General features: G+C 32.9%; 2 protein-coding genes and 1 long non-coding RNA gene across 3 annotated transcripts; 1 reads left to right on the top strand and 2 right to left on the bottom strand.

Annotated features, from left to right (window-relative positions):
- Positions 1–4: 4 nt before the first annotated feature.
- LOC104747059 (uncharacterized) lies at positions 5–2,714 on the bottom strand. The gene has a single exon (XM_010468627.3). The coding sequence runs from the start codon at positions 2,045–2,047 to the stop codon at positions 236–238; it is 1,812 nt and encodes a 603-aa protein (XP_010466929.2). The 5' UTR covers positions 2,048–2,714; the 3' UTR covers positions 5–235.
- A 3,144-nt stretch (positions 2,715–5,858) lies between these two features.
- Positions 5,859–8,265, bottom strand: LOC104747058 (RPM1-interacting protein 4). Its single transcript, XM_010468626.2, has 4 exons — positions 7,910–8,265; positions 6,826–7,230; positions 6,234–6,419; positions 5,859–6,132 (listed from the first exon to the last, which is right to left on the bottom strand). The coding sequence occupies exons 1-4, from the start codon at positions 7,913–7,915 to the stop codon at positions 6,103–6,105; spliced, it is 627 nt and encodes a 208-aa protein (XP_010466928.1). The 5' UTR covers positions 7,916–8,265; the 3' UTR covers positions 5,859–6,102.
- A 3,794-nt stretch (positions 8,266–12,059) lies between these two features.
- On the top strand, positions 12,060–12,878 carry LOC147926741 (uncharacterized). The gene is made up of 2 exons (XR_015582709.1): positions 12,060–12,376; positions 12,501–12,878. It is a non-coding gene; the product is annotated as an uncharacterized LOC147926741 (long non-coding RNA).
- The last annotated feature ends 4,043 nt before the right edge of the window (positions 12,879–16,921 follow it).

Here is a 16,921-nt window from a genome sequence, read left to right as displayed (position 1 = left end):
ATGCTTTTATATAATAAACATAATTCCTTTGACATCAGAGACCTCAAGAGGTAAGAGTTGTAAAAAACTTTATACGAGTCAAGGACCTTTCACATAACACTCTGGTTATTTAAACAAGTTCTGCCTATTACACAGGGTCGTAAAAATGTAAAAGGTGTGAGATAAAAATTGGAAACTACAAAAGAAAGCACACTGAATCGAAGAGCAAAGATGACCATTGAGTCCTACTCCTATGTCAGAGCATCTCAGTTAATCTAATCATGAAAGAGTTAACTGCAGAAGAATCCAAGACAATCCATGAAGACTCGAATAGCTCGTGAAAGTAATCAGCTCTACTTTCTTGAGCTGCCTTTCTGAAAGCATTGCCAAAAGCATTCCCTCTAACTGCCCCGAGCCTCGGCTTCCCACAAACTCCAACCACAAGTATCTTCCCAGGTTGTTGAGATGCGCAGGCACATAGCATTGGTTTCATCCTAGCTCCTTTCTCTCTCAAAGCATCCATTAGAAAGTAACAGAACTTTGTCAAGGCTTGAGGATATCCCAAATACTTAGCATCCATGGAATCTTCAACTTTCACCCATCTGAATTTCCTACCACTTCGGATGCATCCACTTTTCATGATTGCTGCACTCCCTTGTCTAAGAATTGCTCGTTGAACCTTGATGGCTTGTTGCATACCAGATCGAAGTTTATCCAAATTGTTCAAAGACAGAGCATCATAAGCTTCGCCAAACTGTTTTGAAGCAGAGGAGCCACCTGAACCAAGAAATGATTCAAGAAGTGCTGTAATACCATAAACAACATCTGCAGCAGAGACCCTTGAGCTATAACCATGAAGCCGTAAGAAACTCCGGTAGTAGAAATCATTAAGCCCATATTCAGGCAAAAACCGATCAAACTCTTGCTTCATTTTTCTTTTCACCTCGAGGCTCATGTATGGAAACTTTTGCTGGCACTCGATAAGTGCAAACCCCATACGAGCTAGAAGAAGCTTAAGTTTCTTGATGCCATTATCGCTCCATGTCTTCAACTTAGTCGCAATGTAAGAGGAACAAAGCATGGAGTCAAACAACGTCCACTCCCTGAGAAGCATAAGCCTAGGCTCTTCTTCATAAGAGATTCTTGAGCAGTCTGGTGCTCGGATCTTGGTTCCATCTTTCAAAGTAACAGAAGTGATCTTATCAATGTTTCCTGAGCTATTGATGTGTTGTTCAAGCTCCATAACCGCAGCTTGGTATCTTTCATCAGTCAACCTCTCGTGAACAAACTGATCAGTCAAAGAAACACAAGCCAGCCAGAGCAACTCATTAGTGTTCTTCCTCAACATGTGGGACAGCTCAAACAACAAGCATCCCGATGGCTTCCCATGAAAAGTCCCCATCTTGTAATAATCCCTCTTTAGCTTCTTGAAAACCTTGACACCATCTTCCATTTTCCTCCTCTTACTTGGCCTATCACCATCTCCATCATCATCATCATCACTACCCTCTTCTTCCTCCTCATCCTCATCATCATCCTCCTCCTCATCAGATTCGCCAGCTTCTTCAGCCCTTTCCATATGCAACTGAAAGCTCTCATTCGCAAGCTTCAACACATCGAAATCATAAGCCAAATCAGCTTGCCTCTCATCATCATCAGTATGAAGAACAACAACTTGCTCATTCTGATCACTCAGGTTATGCAAATGAATAGGCCTATGACTATCCACAACAAAGACACGAGCCGCGGGACCTAACTTCAACACAACCTTCAAATCACGGTGACAACCCCAGTTAATCAAAAGTATAGTAACAGGAGGACTCTCAGAGGAAGTAGAAGACAACCCAGCAGGACCAGCGTACTTGTGAATCTCCAGAAAAGAGGATACGGGGAAACAAGAATACTGAATCGAATCTGATTCCAGTATATGAGTTATCACCTTAAGCGCACAGAGTGAGTCAACATCAGATGTAGAAGGGAATATCAAAAGCGGATTCTGTGAAGATAACGAAGTAGCTGACTCACGAAGCTTCGCATAGAACGATTCTACTTTCTGAATCCTCACCATATCCGTGAAATTGGATTACCCCAAAACCCAGCTAATCAAGAACCCTAAAAATTGGGGGAAGATCCTAATAATGCCCAGATTTGAGACCAAAGAGAAATCCAAAGTCAAAGTACCTTAGATTTTGACTTCTGGGTAGCTTTCAAGTCACCAGATTTAGGATTCGTTTGCTCTCTTCTTCGGATTCTTGAAGATGATGATTAAGGGAAGCAAATGGAACAAAAGAGGAAGAGAGAGAGAAGAAGAAGAAGAAGAAGAAGAAGAGAGCGAAGGAGAGAGATAGAGTTAGAGAGAGAGAGAGAGAGAGAGTCTGAGGAAGTAGTATAGGGATCTGAAAGGGTGTATTTGATTTGGCGTGTGGTAATGAAAAATTTGAAACCTTTTTTCATTTTCGAGTTCGCCGGCGAAATGTTGAAAATTTTCGAAAATTTTTGATCGACCGCCAGATTTTTTTGACGTTGGCGCCGAGGGAAAAAGAGGAAAGAATATTATATTATGTAGCGCAGCCCCAGGAGAAGATGTGAATCTGGACCGTGCCTTTTGTTGCATGAATAAATTGACTGAAACTGATTAGTTTGACTGACACTACGACTAGTAATGGGCTTTTTTTGTACATGTTCAAACCTCGAGTTTGGCCTAATACAAACACATTTCTTCGGTTTGCGACTGTATTAGCAATTTCAGTTGTTCCTAAACCGGGGGATATGTATAATATTTTATACTTTTCATTTTCATGTCATTAATAAAAAAACATTTTATCGTCATGTATTATGTTGAGGATCCTGCAAAAGAAGATGAAGTGTTTTCAAAAATTGTTTTTCATAATAAATTATCATATAATAGATTCATGAACAGCACGCATCATTATTTTTTTTTTTGAAATATCAATTTTTGCAGAATATACCATCCTTTTTAACGATGTCTATTATGGATCGTTAATTTTGGTGGACTAACTTTAGTAATAAAACTCTTATCTTCCAATTTTTAATTGCTTAAAAAACCTGTTTCATTTTTTTTGTGAGTGTAAATGGAGTATTCACGCCTTTATTCATTTACCAGTAAAAATGTTGGCTTGATTTGGATCCACATCTTTTTATCAAATAATTTCAATTCTTTATGAACATGAAAATATGAAGATGTAATATCTTGATGGAATTACATTTGATTCAATGGGAGGGGCGGAATGTGATTCTTGAAGTTTACAAATCTTTCACTTGTTAAGCCGGATTAAGAAAATAAGTTAATCATTGATAATTACTAGTTTATTTTATCTTCTTCCTAACTCAAATTATAGGTTTTCGTAAATTTTAGTGTTTAGATTTAAGTGTGACTTTCATTTTATATGAACTTATGGATATTTTAATGTTGTTTGATTCTTAATAAGTCACTTTTAATAGTTTCTAATTTTCATTTTTTTCTTTTCATCAAGATGGTCATTTTTCATAAATTTGGTACATTTCTCACAGGGAATAAAGGTAGCAGCTTGGAAGAAGCTAAAGAATATTCCTTATTTGTATCTCAAAAATTGGCGAGTTGATTTTACTGGAAATTCAATAACAAATTTTAATTTTCAAAGTACGTACAATAGGTGTTGTCATATGTACAAGTTGATTCAAATGAGGACTTAGTGAAAACAATGTAAAAGTAATATATTGTTTTTTTGGAAAGAGAGTTTAGAGATCATTTAGATCCTGAAATTTTAAAATATTTACACCAAGGGTACTTCCATAAAGCAAGAATGTTTGCGACTCTCCATTTGCAGAGCCGGCCACGAGTACAAGCGAGCCAAGCTGGTGCTTGCGGCCGACAAAATATATAAACAAATTTCGACCACAAAATATTGGTGATGTTCTGTAGTCCAGTGGTAGTGTTTGTCATGAGAGTTATGCTTTTCGATCTACCACCCGGGTTCGAGACTTCATGCAGTCAAATTTTCATTATTTTTTTTTTTTTTTTTAAATAACGAAGAATTCAACTTTTAATATCAAATTTTCGTTATTTTTTCTACAAATTTTTATCATTTTTTATGTTTTGGCCTTGTATTAATTTTTTATCATTTTTTATGTTTTGGCCTTGTATTAATTTTTTATCATGTTAAACTTTAAATTTTGGACTATAATAACGTTAAACTTTTATCACGTTATTAAATCCACAAGAATAATATTTTATCCAAAAAAACTCTTTTAAAACAATCACATAAATTATATTTTATATAAAAAATTACAATATAAATAAATGAATTTCAACCCGTGCTCTAGCACGGATCTTAGGCTGCAAATGGACGCAAAAAATTGAAAAAATGGGTTGAACAAAATTGGGTTGAATAATATTCAACTCATTCATCTCCAAAATAGTGGTTGAACAAGTTGAAGATTTTTGCTGTAGGATTAGTTTATTTTTTCAACTTTTTGGGTTGAACGGGCTGAATAGTTTTTTCCAACCTCTTCAACCTTTACAATGCAAATGGTGAAAATTGGTTGAATAATTTTTTTCAACCTGTTCAATCTCTTCAACCATACAACCATTTGCACCCTTAATCTAGTTTATATTCAATTAAATATGCTGAAACAGTTCATAGACATTGGTTAATATAACTTGTTTTGTGACTTTTGTTGCGAAAGTTTTAATACGGTCATCTACAATTCTTCCAATGAAACTTTGCCTAAAACAATAAACATCAACCGTAAGAATCTTAGTGCAACATGGCGTATTTCACCCCCAAAAAAGAGAAGATACAATAGCCATAGTCAAAAGTTGAAGCACTTGCAACTTAATAATCATTTTCAAAATTTTCCAATAAAAATCAATTTAATAATAAGTGAAAGACAATATGATGTGGTACTTAGTTTTTTAATTGGTTTAAAATCTTAGATGTATTAATTCAAATGTTTTTATTGGCTATTGATTTTAATTGATATGTCAAGCCATGCTTCAATGTTGAGGCTGATGTGTCAGAAGAAGAGAGCAACACATCTTTCTTTTATTGTATTGATTTTTGCTTTTAAAATTTAATTTTATTTACAAAACTTTAAACCCGTACATCGGACGGATATTAGTCTAGTTATAACAAATATTGAGATGGTACTAAAATGGAAATAAAATATAATATTATTTTCAAAGTTAAAATTAAAATATTATTAATTAAGATATTAAAAATAATTTCAAAACCAAAAGACAAAAAAAAGGTTAGAAAGGAGATATTGGGATAGAGTCATTACTGAAAAAAAATTCTACAAATCATTTCAAATTTTTAAAAATAAATTATTTTCTTTGCCATTTGTTAGATGAATACCATTATCAACACCAATCTATATTAAAAAATTAACTAATCGTATTTTAATTTTTCTTATTAGAGTAAATTTTTAAACAACATACATATACTAAAGATATAAATAAAAGAAATATTTTTCTTTAAAAATTCAAAACTAAAACTTTATACTACTTTTCCATACTGTTGTATCAATTTATAGCTTTAACATGATCGAGACAAATATACCCATGCGTATCCCGGGTTAATAACCTAATAGCTTAAAAAAATCAAATCCTAGCTTCAAATAAGACCATGAAACACCAATTCTATAGATTCATAGTCTGCTGCTGAACAGTAAAATACATAATTAAAGCCGGAGAATCAAACCTGAATATATTGTGTACTAAGAGCCAATTTATTGTATGAATATTTATTAAGTTGGGTTCATAAAAGTTAGGTGTCCTATCCTAGGTAAAGCAGGCTTGCCTCATTTTCAATTTATATTGGTGCAGAGTTAAGAGACTTTAAAGTTTAAACATTAGTAAAAAAAAAAAAACTTGGAGGTACCTAAATATCTCTGATTCTTATCAAATCGGTCAGGCCGTACCGCAATATAATGTACCTGCAAGCAGGTCCAAAACTGGAATGTGTCTTACGAAAACACCAAAAGTAGTTGGGAAAATTACAAAAGATACATACAAGACTATACTATAAAATCTTATGCAAGTGGTACTGATGCCTTATTTCATCTAAGGAGAATCATTAAGATTACACACACTATATACAATCCACCGGAAGCATTTCCCTTTCATTTTCCTCCAAAGCCAAAGCAGCAACACTGTCAATTGTCACAAGAAAAACCAATTCAGAAAACTATTCGAATATGTTGTTTCTCACTGATTCTACTTGAAGAAATGAGCTTTTTAAAGGATGTCTTACTGAGGAAGTGTTGGAAGGTGGTTTATTGGAGCTTGGATGAGTCGGCGTTCTTGAAGATCCACTCACGTTTGCTCCAGAACTTCTCTCTTCGCGGACTTTATTGAAGATGTGTGTGTATCCATCAGCTGAGGACGGGTTATTCTCGTCCCAGTCACCAAACTTTGGCACCACTGTGACTTTTTCAGGCTGTAAAACAGTTAAGAAAACTCAGATCATTCAGAACCATAAACACACACGGAAGCAACAGACAGATAGGTTCAACCAATAACCTGACATTCTCTGAAACAAGTGATGCAACATATAGACAAGGTTCAACCAAGAATCTAACATCCTCTGAAACAAATGATGCAAACATATAGACAAGGTTCAACCAAGAATCTGACATTCTCTGAAACAAGTGATGCAAACAAATAAACAAGGTTGAACCAAGACTCTAACATTCTCTGAAACAAGTGAGGCAAACAAATAGACGAAGATGAACCAAGAATCTAACATTCTCTTAAATAAGTGAAGCAAACAAACAGACAGTTTCAAAGAAGACAGAATTGACACTCATCCTTCAAAATATTGTGGTAAAGTGAGAGATGCTTACACTTTCATCAGCTCTAAGGTTGGCGGGTTTAGGCTTGGACCTTCCAGTGCCATCATATGAATTCTTATGCAACGGTGACTTGTTTTCATAACTATTGTTCTGAGAAGACCTTCCTTGTCTTTTGTTAGCAGCTTCATTTGATGAACCACCAGCATCACCAAACTGCTTCAACTCGCTCTCGTCTCTGCTTCTCATATGCTCACGCGATCTTCTAACAGTGTCAACCTGGTCAGGTTTGGTTCTGGAAGGAGGAGCTTGAGATTGTGAATCCGAGTTATACTCCGGGTCATTCGGGTTCGTGATTTTGCCACCAGGAGCTTTAGTCTTACGAGCTTTGTCAAAGTAAGCTGTGTAAGGAACATTCTCCTCAGCTTCCCAGTTTCCAAATTTGGGTACATTAGAACGCTGTTTGTTGCAACAATCAGTTCAACAACAATGTCAACAATTCGATTGAGAGAGAAACATAAAGACCCTAGAGAACAATCATTACAGAACCAAGATAGCAACAAACAACAACATAATAATGATCTTTGCAAATTCACTAAGAATCCAAAACAGAATGAGAAACACAAAAATCCCAAATTTGGGTTTAGAACGCTATTGCAACAGAATACATTAGAACGCTGTTTGCAACAAACAACAATTCAATCAGTTCAACAACAATGTCTTCCACAAAAACGTTTCAATAAGACCCTAGAGAACCAATCATCAGAAAACCAAGATAGCAACAACAACGCAATCACTAAGAAACCAAAACAGAATAAGAAAGACAACAAAACCAAATTGGGTTTATCGATTTCATTCAAGCACAATCATAAAGTTGAAACCTTTCTAATCAAAAATAGAAACTTTACCACAAAAAATAGCAACTTTCATATAACCCTGTTCTTATCTAAAGCAAATCAGGATCATAAAGTTGAATAATACACATAGCAATCCATGAAATGTTTTCTCAAAAAGAAAGAACCGAACCATATATGCAAATAGACTTTTTGTGGAACTCAGAGATTCACACAATCGAAATAATTAAGTAAAAATCTTAGAGAGACCCTACAAAAAGAAGGAAAGAAAGAAGAACACTTACTGCCATGAGAGAGAGAGAGATTGTGAAAGAAAGAGGTAGCTAGAGAATTGAAGTCTAAAGCTTTGTTTGGTTTGAGAGAGAGAGAGAGAGAGAGAGAGAGAGAGATTGTGAGAAGGAGAAGAGACGAAGAAGAAGAAGAAGTTTTTTTTCTATCAAAGCGTTGACTAGTGATGCTATGTATTCTTTGACCCTTCTCTTCTTCTTCACCTCTCTCTCTCGTCTCACTCCAACTCTATTATTATTGATTAATTTTAAAAAAAAAAAAACCAAATTTATGTAAAATAGATACAAACGCCGTTACCGTTAAAGGCGGCTATAGTTGGTGTCCATGTTACAGTGTTTCCTCTTAAAGTTGTAGTTAATGTTTGTGTCCATGGATTGGTTATGTTATGTGTTGGTCGGAGCACCATTTTGGTTAGTGGTACTTTTATTTGACTATAGGGCATACAATTACAAGTTAACCAATTGAAGCAAAACTACTTTGCAAGTTTTTGTAGGAACAAAAAAAAGTTAGAAAAAGTTTTAGAAATATCACCATTTATGTAAATATTTGTTAACGCCTGTATATTTTTATTATTTTACACTCGTAATTTGAAAAATAAAACTTGAAAGTTTTATGCGAATAGTAATACATTATTAATAATAATAAGAAGTAAGTGTTCCACAAATAATACAGGAAAAAAAAAACAAACAAAAAACAGTACGATGGAAAATAAGAAATGAGAAAGGTGATTAAGAAAGGTGGTTGACTAATGACTACCAATCCATTGTTTGTATGATTCATTTTAAAAAATGTAGTATGATTTAGTTTTAATGAATTGATAAAACTTAGAAAGTGACTAGCTAGATTATGTTTTTAAATACTGATACACTTTATGTTGTTAATGGTTGGTTATGTGATTAGATTTAACATAAACTAGTGGTTTTGAATAATATGCTAAAGAGAGTTAAAGAATTGAAAATGTTAATGAAAATAGTATATATCAACTTTTGATGATATTTTAAAAAATGAAAAACTAAAATCCTCGAGGCGACTTTTGTGTTAGCAAAGTCAATGCTGCCTCTTCTTAATTAGTCTCTCTTTACAACGAAAGACCCTGTTGAGAATTTACGTACCTGTTTCTTCCAAGAAGAAAAAATACTACATATGTATATGTCTCGTGACTCGTGGCATCTTCTCCTCTTTATTTAATTTCTTCAACCACCTATTATTTAACCCAATCAATACAAGTTGTTAACTAGAAATAACCAGGAATGTAAACATTACTAGTATTTTATTAGACAAGATGTTGAAAAGTGGTAAGTATTTAGCGTTGTTCACACAGAATTTGTATGTGGTTGCCGTAACGATGATAACTATTCAATGCTCCCATACGTTTATACACACGTGGACTCTAGTCCACACAAGTGTTACACATGGTTTATGGGAATTTTTTTTTTTCTGTTCACATTCACAACTTCGTTCATAATACATACCACATATGCTAATAATTTCATTTTCCAAAATTAGTTTATAAACCAACCAGCAACCAGAACAAAGGACAAGTGTAGATAGATAAATATATTAATCCAATCGCATTTATTCCTGATGAAAACATCGTTGTTTTTAGAGATGTTTCTTAACCTTACTTAATTTAGCTTAAAATTATGGTTTCTGTCGAATGTGACAAAGGTAAAGGGTTTCTCAATACTTTATTTTTACCTGTTTGGTTTATAGCTCTTTAGAGCACTCGCATTGCATATACCACCGGTGTCTTTGGTTCTTTTTTTAATATAAATACAAGACATACTTGAGGAAAGAGAAGAAGAAAGTGTCTTCTGCAAACCATTTAAAGACACGGTTTTAGACCCTTCAGTCTTAGCTGTCACTTTTCTATTGGGTTTCAATTATATTATAATTTTTAATTTAATTTTTGAGTCTGACTTATATCCTTCTATGAGTATCACCGATAAACATGCCCTTATTAACCAACTCGCTCTCTTTAAAAAGTCACAAGTCCTCGAGTTTCCAAGTCTCTTTCACATTTGTCAATTAACGTGCATCTTCGTCCCTTCCACTAATTTCCTCTTGGATTGGGAGTTGGGACCACACATGTAATCGTGTAATGCTCTAGGCAGCACAATCCAATTTTGGATCTTGTGTCGTATTGATTGATGAATTCCAGGTCTACGTCAAGACTCAATACGACAAGACCCCTACAGCTAGAGATTGACATAGAACATATTTTCTAGGTTTAGGGTTTTACTCACTATCAGTCTACCAGGTGACGCACCTACTGGAGATATATAGACCGTGTGTCTGTGTCATGGGTATCATAAATGTAAGGTTGGTTGGTCAATGCCTCAATGGTAATGTGTGTAAGTTTTGAATTCGATGTCTTTCATAAATAATATCAGCTATATATATATATATATATTTTTTTTTTTGGCAAACATTAATATCAGCTATACTAGATTAGGACCCGCGGTGTACCGCGGGGCAAAATTATTTATAATTAAAAAATTAAAATTATAAATTATATTTATTGGTTAAATATATTATAAATATATAATAATTGTTAAATAAACCAAATAATACCGCAATATATTTTTTTATATATAATATTTATTTAAATTTAATTAGATATGTCTACTTTCTGATACCGACAGTGTTAACAAAATAATAAAATGATATTTTACCCTTGTAACACTGAGTTACTCAATTTTTTAATTTATATAAATATCGATAAAATCTGTCCCGCTATATAACACCGTCTCGAAATATTTTAACTCACACTATATCATCTTAACTTTTAATATTTATTTTGTATCTACAGTATAATATTTATCATAAAAATTTTAAATTTTTTTCATATTTAAACTTTTAAAAATCTTTAAAATAAAGAACCGGAATAAACTAAATAAAAGTTTTTAAAGTTTGAATGCCTGATAAATCAAGGGTCTACTCATTTTTATTCATAATCATTTTGGCAATTGAGAATATCATTATTGTTGTAGTTATTGCAATGTAATTTTCCGGAAATTTTGTCTACAAATTCATTTTCTGGAAATTTTGTCTAAATTATTAGCAAAAGAGTATATTTTCGAGGGTCATACGAAATTTTAGACATCGTTTTGTCTACAACCTAAATAAATGGAGACATTATATTATGAATTATCAATAGACCCATAAAATACTAAGAGGTCCATATAAAATTGCTAGAGGTCTGATAGAATTAATTGTATTAGTAGCATTAATTACAAAATGTTTCCTTATTAGTATTTTTGAGCAAAAACTGCTGCAAAAATACTAGTATAGATATGAACGAAGAGTGACAGTTGAAACTGTGATAATGATATAGGAAGATATAAGGCTTATACCAAGTGCATGCGTGTGTGTGTTACTTGCCAAAACTCCAATTTGTTACATTCCTGGTTAAATTTTTAAACGCGTTTTAACGTTTTCCCGTGGCAGATAGATCATATAGCTGTTTAAGAACCTCAATAGATGAGTTACAACACATGTGAATATTATGTGTATTTAAAAAGACATGAAATTAAGTTTGTTATGGTTCTCTGTTTGACATGAACGAGAATACCACGGTATAGATTGATCTAAAATCATGTAAAGAGAAGATGTTTTGCATCTAAATTGTACTCATTAACTCTCTAAGAGAATGTGTCTTCATGATAAAGCATGTGAAAGGTAATTGCAATAGTGCAACGGATATAGTACGATTGCAAACGCAACACTCATATCATATGACATGTCATCATTTATGTAAAACGTTTGCAAACAATTGTAAAAGGGGAAAAAGCTAAAAAATAACTCATTTATTTTTTATTTGGAAGTTTAATACCTGGTTTTTTTTGTTGGAAGAATAATACACTGTTTAATAAAAAAGTGTAATTTAATATCCAAAATATTAAATATTGTCATTTTCATACCTACGATCTCTTAATAAAATAAAAATTCCAGCTTTACCCTTATTTTTATCAATTATTAATTTATAAAGGATATGAAATTAATTTTTGATATTTTATTTTTCTCCAAAAATTTTTAAAAAATGTTTTAAAATTCTTGAACATTAGTGCCAAAAAAAAAAAAGTTCGGAACATTAATCAATATTTCCAGATGAATAAATAAAGTAAAACCAATTCTCATCAAAACGAACCAAATTTCGATCCGATTGATGTCTAAATCCCCAAATACACATAAACCCTAAAACTGAAACTGTGTGGGAGAAGAAAAACGACGAGAGCTTAATTATCATCTCCCTCAATTCATCTCTCACATACACACTTTTCACTCTTATCTCTTCCCACAGAGAAACACACCGACGAATCCAAATACGCAGAAGAACAAAACCCAATCCCCATGATCCCTTTTTCTCTACCAATCCGTCTCTTTCTCTCATCACCTTCTTTCCCACTTAGTTTCTCAAATTGTTTTCTGATCATCCAAACAAGGTTAAGATCCCTACACAGGTCTCTTCTCTCACTCATCTCTCTCTTTCTTCTCTTTCTCATCCAAACAATTGTTTCAATTCGATGTGTTTCATCTTCAACCTCTGTTGAGCAAAACGAGCCTTCAATTTTGTTGTCGGTCCAGTCGTATTTCAGCCGCAATCGCCCAAATTTGATCGGAGCAACAGTGTGGCAACGGTGGGTTATCTCCATCACCGACGCATCACAAATCGATTCAAAGATTCATACAGCTTACATCAGAATCTTGCATCTCGTTAATGCTTGGGAATCACTGTGAGATTTCGTTGAATGGACAAAACTTCTCAAAACAAAGGAAGAAAATAAAACAATTGATTACTATTCTGATTCCTGAACAATCAATCATCTTTGTTCTTCTAATTATTTTATTTGATTTTTTTCAAATGGTAATAAAATGTAATATTTTTTTTTGGTAGAGTATAAAATGTAATATTAATGATAATTAAAGAAGTACAATAATGATAACATGAAATATTAAGAACAATTAGTTTATTATTCAAATAAAATCAAAATTAATATAATATTATTCATAAGTTAATAATTAATAGAAATGAATAAGGGTAAAATTGGAATTTTTATTTTATTAAGAGATCATAGCTATGAAATTGACAATTTAATATTTTGGGTATTAAATTACATGTTTTTATTAAACGGTGTATTATTCTTCCAACAAAAAAAAATCAGGTATTAAACTTCTAAATAGAAATTATATGAGTTATTTTTTTGGCTTTTTTCCCAATTGTAAAATAAAAAAAAAAAAAAAATTATACATCTCTCTTTTAGATCAGAACTTCTACCAATTGATCTGTATTATTTCATTTTTTTTTCTTTTGGTTATTTTGGCTAAATTGATAATCTTTTAAGCAATAAATATAAAACAGAGATATAACATGTACTGAAAACATTACGTACCAAGATTGTTTTAACATCCGATGACTTTTGCGTTAGCAGAGTCAATGAATGATGCTTCTTTACACCAAAAGAGAATCTACGTACGCAGTATGTGGCCATTCATAAAACAAAAACTATTCAATTAATTCTATGATGCATTACACCTGAAAAATAAAATACACTCATGTGACCCCCAATTACCTGTTTTTTCGCATGACTAGCTATTATCAACAACCGTCTTCTATTTTTTCAATGTCGCTACTCAGCTGAGGTATATGACACACTAGCAAACAGTTTCTCTATCGCCTAGGACCAGCTCATTGCTATGCTTACTTACGATTCGCTGCACCTTTTCACAAAATTTTGTACAGGTTCCAAATGACAGTCTACCACATCTGGTAAGCGAGAGAGGAATGGAAGACACGAAACCTCTTATATGTCCGTCTCGTCTTATATCTCTCATTGAAAGAAAAAAACGTTAATTTTAGGAATCGATTATGAAGGTGTATGTGTTGACTGAATTTTATAAGCTGTCCAAAACATGTCATGGGATTGTTACTACACTACAATGTCATACAACTATTATGATATATGAGACAACAAGATAGAATCATTACATATATCTCATAGATGGTGTGAAGATAATGATCAGAACTAACAAAGTTGTTGAGGCACTACTTGACATAGTTGCGGTAAGAACATATGTGAAGTTCCAAAGTTGTACAGGAGGTAGTACATGAAGTTATACAGGAAACCGAACTGTGTGACTACTTTGAAGAATTGAAATACAGAAGTTTGGGGACAACTTGGACAAGCCAAGAGGGTCAGATACAATGGAAATGGTATCAAACGTCTGAAGAAGTTCTTTTACTATTTCTGAGAATAATACAGGAAGTAGTACAAGCAGCTGAGTTGAAGAGTTTGAGTACAAAAGCTTGGGGTCGAATTGGACAATCTAAGTGGTGGTTGCTTAGCTGGATACAAGATGGGATCATGGAGAGAAAATTTCCTAGTTATTGTATAATACGAAAATTGTCAACCCTAGGGGTTGTGTAATTGTTAATCTCTCAATTCATATTTGTTGTATAATAGGAAAGTTGCTAACCATAGGGGTTGTGTAATTGATACCTTGAAGTGTGCAAGTCTTCATGAAGCGTCCTCTTGGTATTTATATCAATTACACAACCCCTATGGTTTATTCATCTAGAAAAGAATGATAGACACAATAGTGCTTGTATCATATGTGTGGTGTCACCCCATCAACAAGATAGAAAGATCTTTTGATGGTTTATTCATCTAGAAAAGAATGATAGGCATAGTAGTGCTTGTACCATATGTAATTGTAATTGCTAGCTTGTTCTAGTGAATTTGTTCTGGACTAGGTCCCGGGGATGTATGAAAAACTGAACCCCATTAACAAAGGTTGTGCATTATTTACTTTATGCTAATATAAACAAGAAGTCAATCGTAACTAGACTTAACCACAAATATACGTTTTCAGATTCATTGCCATACGCAACTAAGAAAATTACACCTACGCTGATGGCCTCAGCCTATGGTTTATTTTGCCACCCGAGCTCCATAATTTCTCCCAAGTGTTTTTAAAAACATCGCCTCACTCAACTATTCTGTCACTGTCCTCTAATCTCAAAAATCATATAGATTGAATTTTACCGTGATTCCGTACGTCATTGTAGTTTGAATAAAATTTTACATTTAATTAGAAGAAAAAGAAAGAAAAAACCGACATGAAAAAAAAACACACACACACACACAAATTACAAAACAAATATTTGAAGAACACACACGTGACAGTGGGTCTCATTGCCAAAAGTAAAAAAGGCAAACTTGTCAATAATGTCTTCTTCTCCGACAGGTCAGGTCGTCTGCTTTGAACACAATTAGATAAGAGATGAAACAGAGTTTGTATGTGATTACTTTTTCATCTCTTGTACAAAGTGTGTTCAAAGTAGACTACGATTTGGGATCATTCATCATTGTCAAACGTAAAATGCAATATAATTAATAAATGACTTCTTCTCGGTCACATAGTCTACTTTGAACACACTTTGGACAAGAGATGAAAAGGTTTTTGTTTGTGATTACCATTATATTTGATTTGGTTATCTCCGTGAGATGTAGCTATGATTACAGCAAGAACGATTTCCCTGAAGGTTTCGTTTTTGGATCAGCCTTCTCTGCTTTTCAGGTTTGGGAGTTGGAACTTATTTTCTTAAGCATTCTCTGGATGTTAAATGATTGTAAGGATCTTTGAAAAGTGGGAAGAAGCTGTAGATGAAGATGGGAGGAAGCCTAGCATTTGGGACACATACCTTCAGTCTAGTAATGGACATGAACTTATTAAAGATATAGACTGTGATGGGTATCATAAGTATAAGGTTGGTCATATAGTGATCTCATGTATATGTTCTTCTTGTGTTTGTACCTTTAGTTTTATTCCCCGGAACTTGAATCGTCAAGCCGACGAACTCGCTAAGACCATGTATAATGGTTTAGAAATTCAACACCCTCCACCTCAACTTTTAACACTCCACTCTCTTTCTTCCATCTAATCATTCAACACTCAAATCAATTTTAACCTCTCCAATAGTTTTGTTTAATAAAATTCAACACCTTACCCCCACTATTTTCATTTTATTTTTTTATTTTACTTAATTTGATAACAACACGTTTATAATAATAATTAATAGAATTTTGAAATGAAAAATGATAGTTAGTAGAATTTTAGATAGGATTTGTTGGGATCCATTTCAAAAAAAAAGAAATAAACACGAGTTTATTAGAGAAAAATTAGAAAATATAGTAGAAATTATGGTTTTTTTTTGTGTCGGAATAAAATGAATCAAGTCTCTATTTATAGAGTTTAAAAAATGATGAATTTTGATATAAAAATTATTTTATAAAAAAATTATTTACTATATAATAATTGATCTTAAAATGATAAGATAGAAAAAAATCTTCAAAATTTCACTCTCCAATAAAAATACAACACCTGTCTCTCTCTCAATTTTTTTTCTTTTTCAACAACAAAAAAAAAAAAGAAAAAGAAAACAAAAATTGAGCGTTCACATGTGTTTGTGGGGTCCAAAATTTCAGTTTCAACCCGTTGAATTGATTCAACAAGAATTAATCCACGTGGTTAAATAATTTTTTCAACACAAAAAAGCTCATACTCTCTCTCTTGTATGATTAATTTATATAATGAAAGAGCATCTTGCAGATGGCTTGGCAAACTATGTTTTCTCACTAGAGTTGGGTTTTCACCCTTTTGCTTCTGTTCCAGATTGTCTTGTACCGCTTTTGTCGGATGATGTTCACGACATAGCTACTTTTCGTTATGTTTGTGTTTGAGTTTTTTTTTATTTATTTAATAAAATAGGGGAGGCATTGTCTCCATGTTTCCTACCAAAAAAAAACGTATGGTTGATAAAAAAAACTTTATTTGTAAAAATTATTGATTTTAAAGATCATATTTTAAAATTTTTGTTTTAACTTCTAACCGTGGTAATAAAAAATTTTGGATGCACCATTAAAGAAAACATGGAAAAACCTCTTTACCTCTCCGCCCGTCTTGTCTCTCACATTACAATTACACACACATAGTGGTACAACCAC

Source organism: Camelina sativa, chromosome 15, assembly GCF_030686135.1.
Source record: "Camelina sativa cultivar CO46 ecotype springtype chromosome 15, ASM3068613v1".
NCBI classification, from domain to species: domain Eukaryota; kingdom Viridiplantae; phylum Streptophyta; class Magnoliopsida; order Brassicales; family Brassicaceae; genus Camelina; species Camelina sativa.
The sequence above is the reverse complement of the archived record's forward strand: the minus strand, read 5'-3'. Positions and strand labels throughout refer to the sequence as shown.

Excerpts from the sequence above, each read along its gene's own strand:
- LOC104747059 (XM_010468627.3), bottom strand. The coding sequence starts at position 2,047 with ATGGTGAGGATTCAGAAAGTAGAATCGTTCTATGCGAAGCTTCGTGAG.
- LOC104747058 (XM_010468626.2), bottom strand. Across the intron at positions 6,420-6,825 it reads ACCTTAGAGCTGATGAAAGT|CCTGAAAAAGTCACAGTGGT; the intron begins GTAAGCATCTCT and ends ACTGTTTTACAG. Across the intron at positions 6,133-6,233 it reads CACCTTCCAACACTTCCTCA|TGTTGCTGCTTTGGCTTTGG; the intron begins GTAAGACATCCT and ends GACAATTGACAG.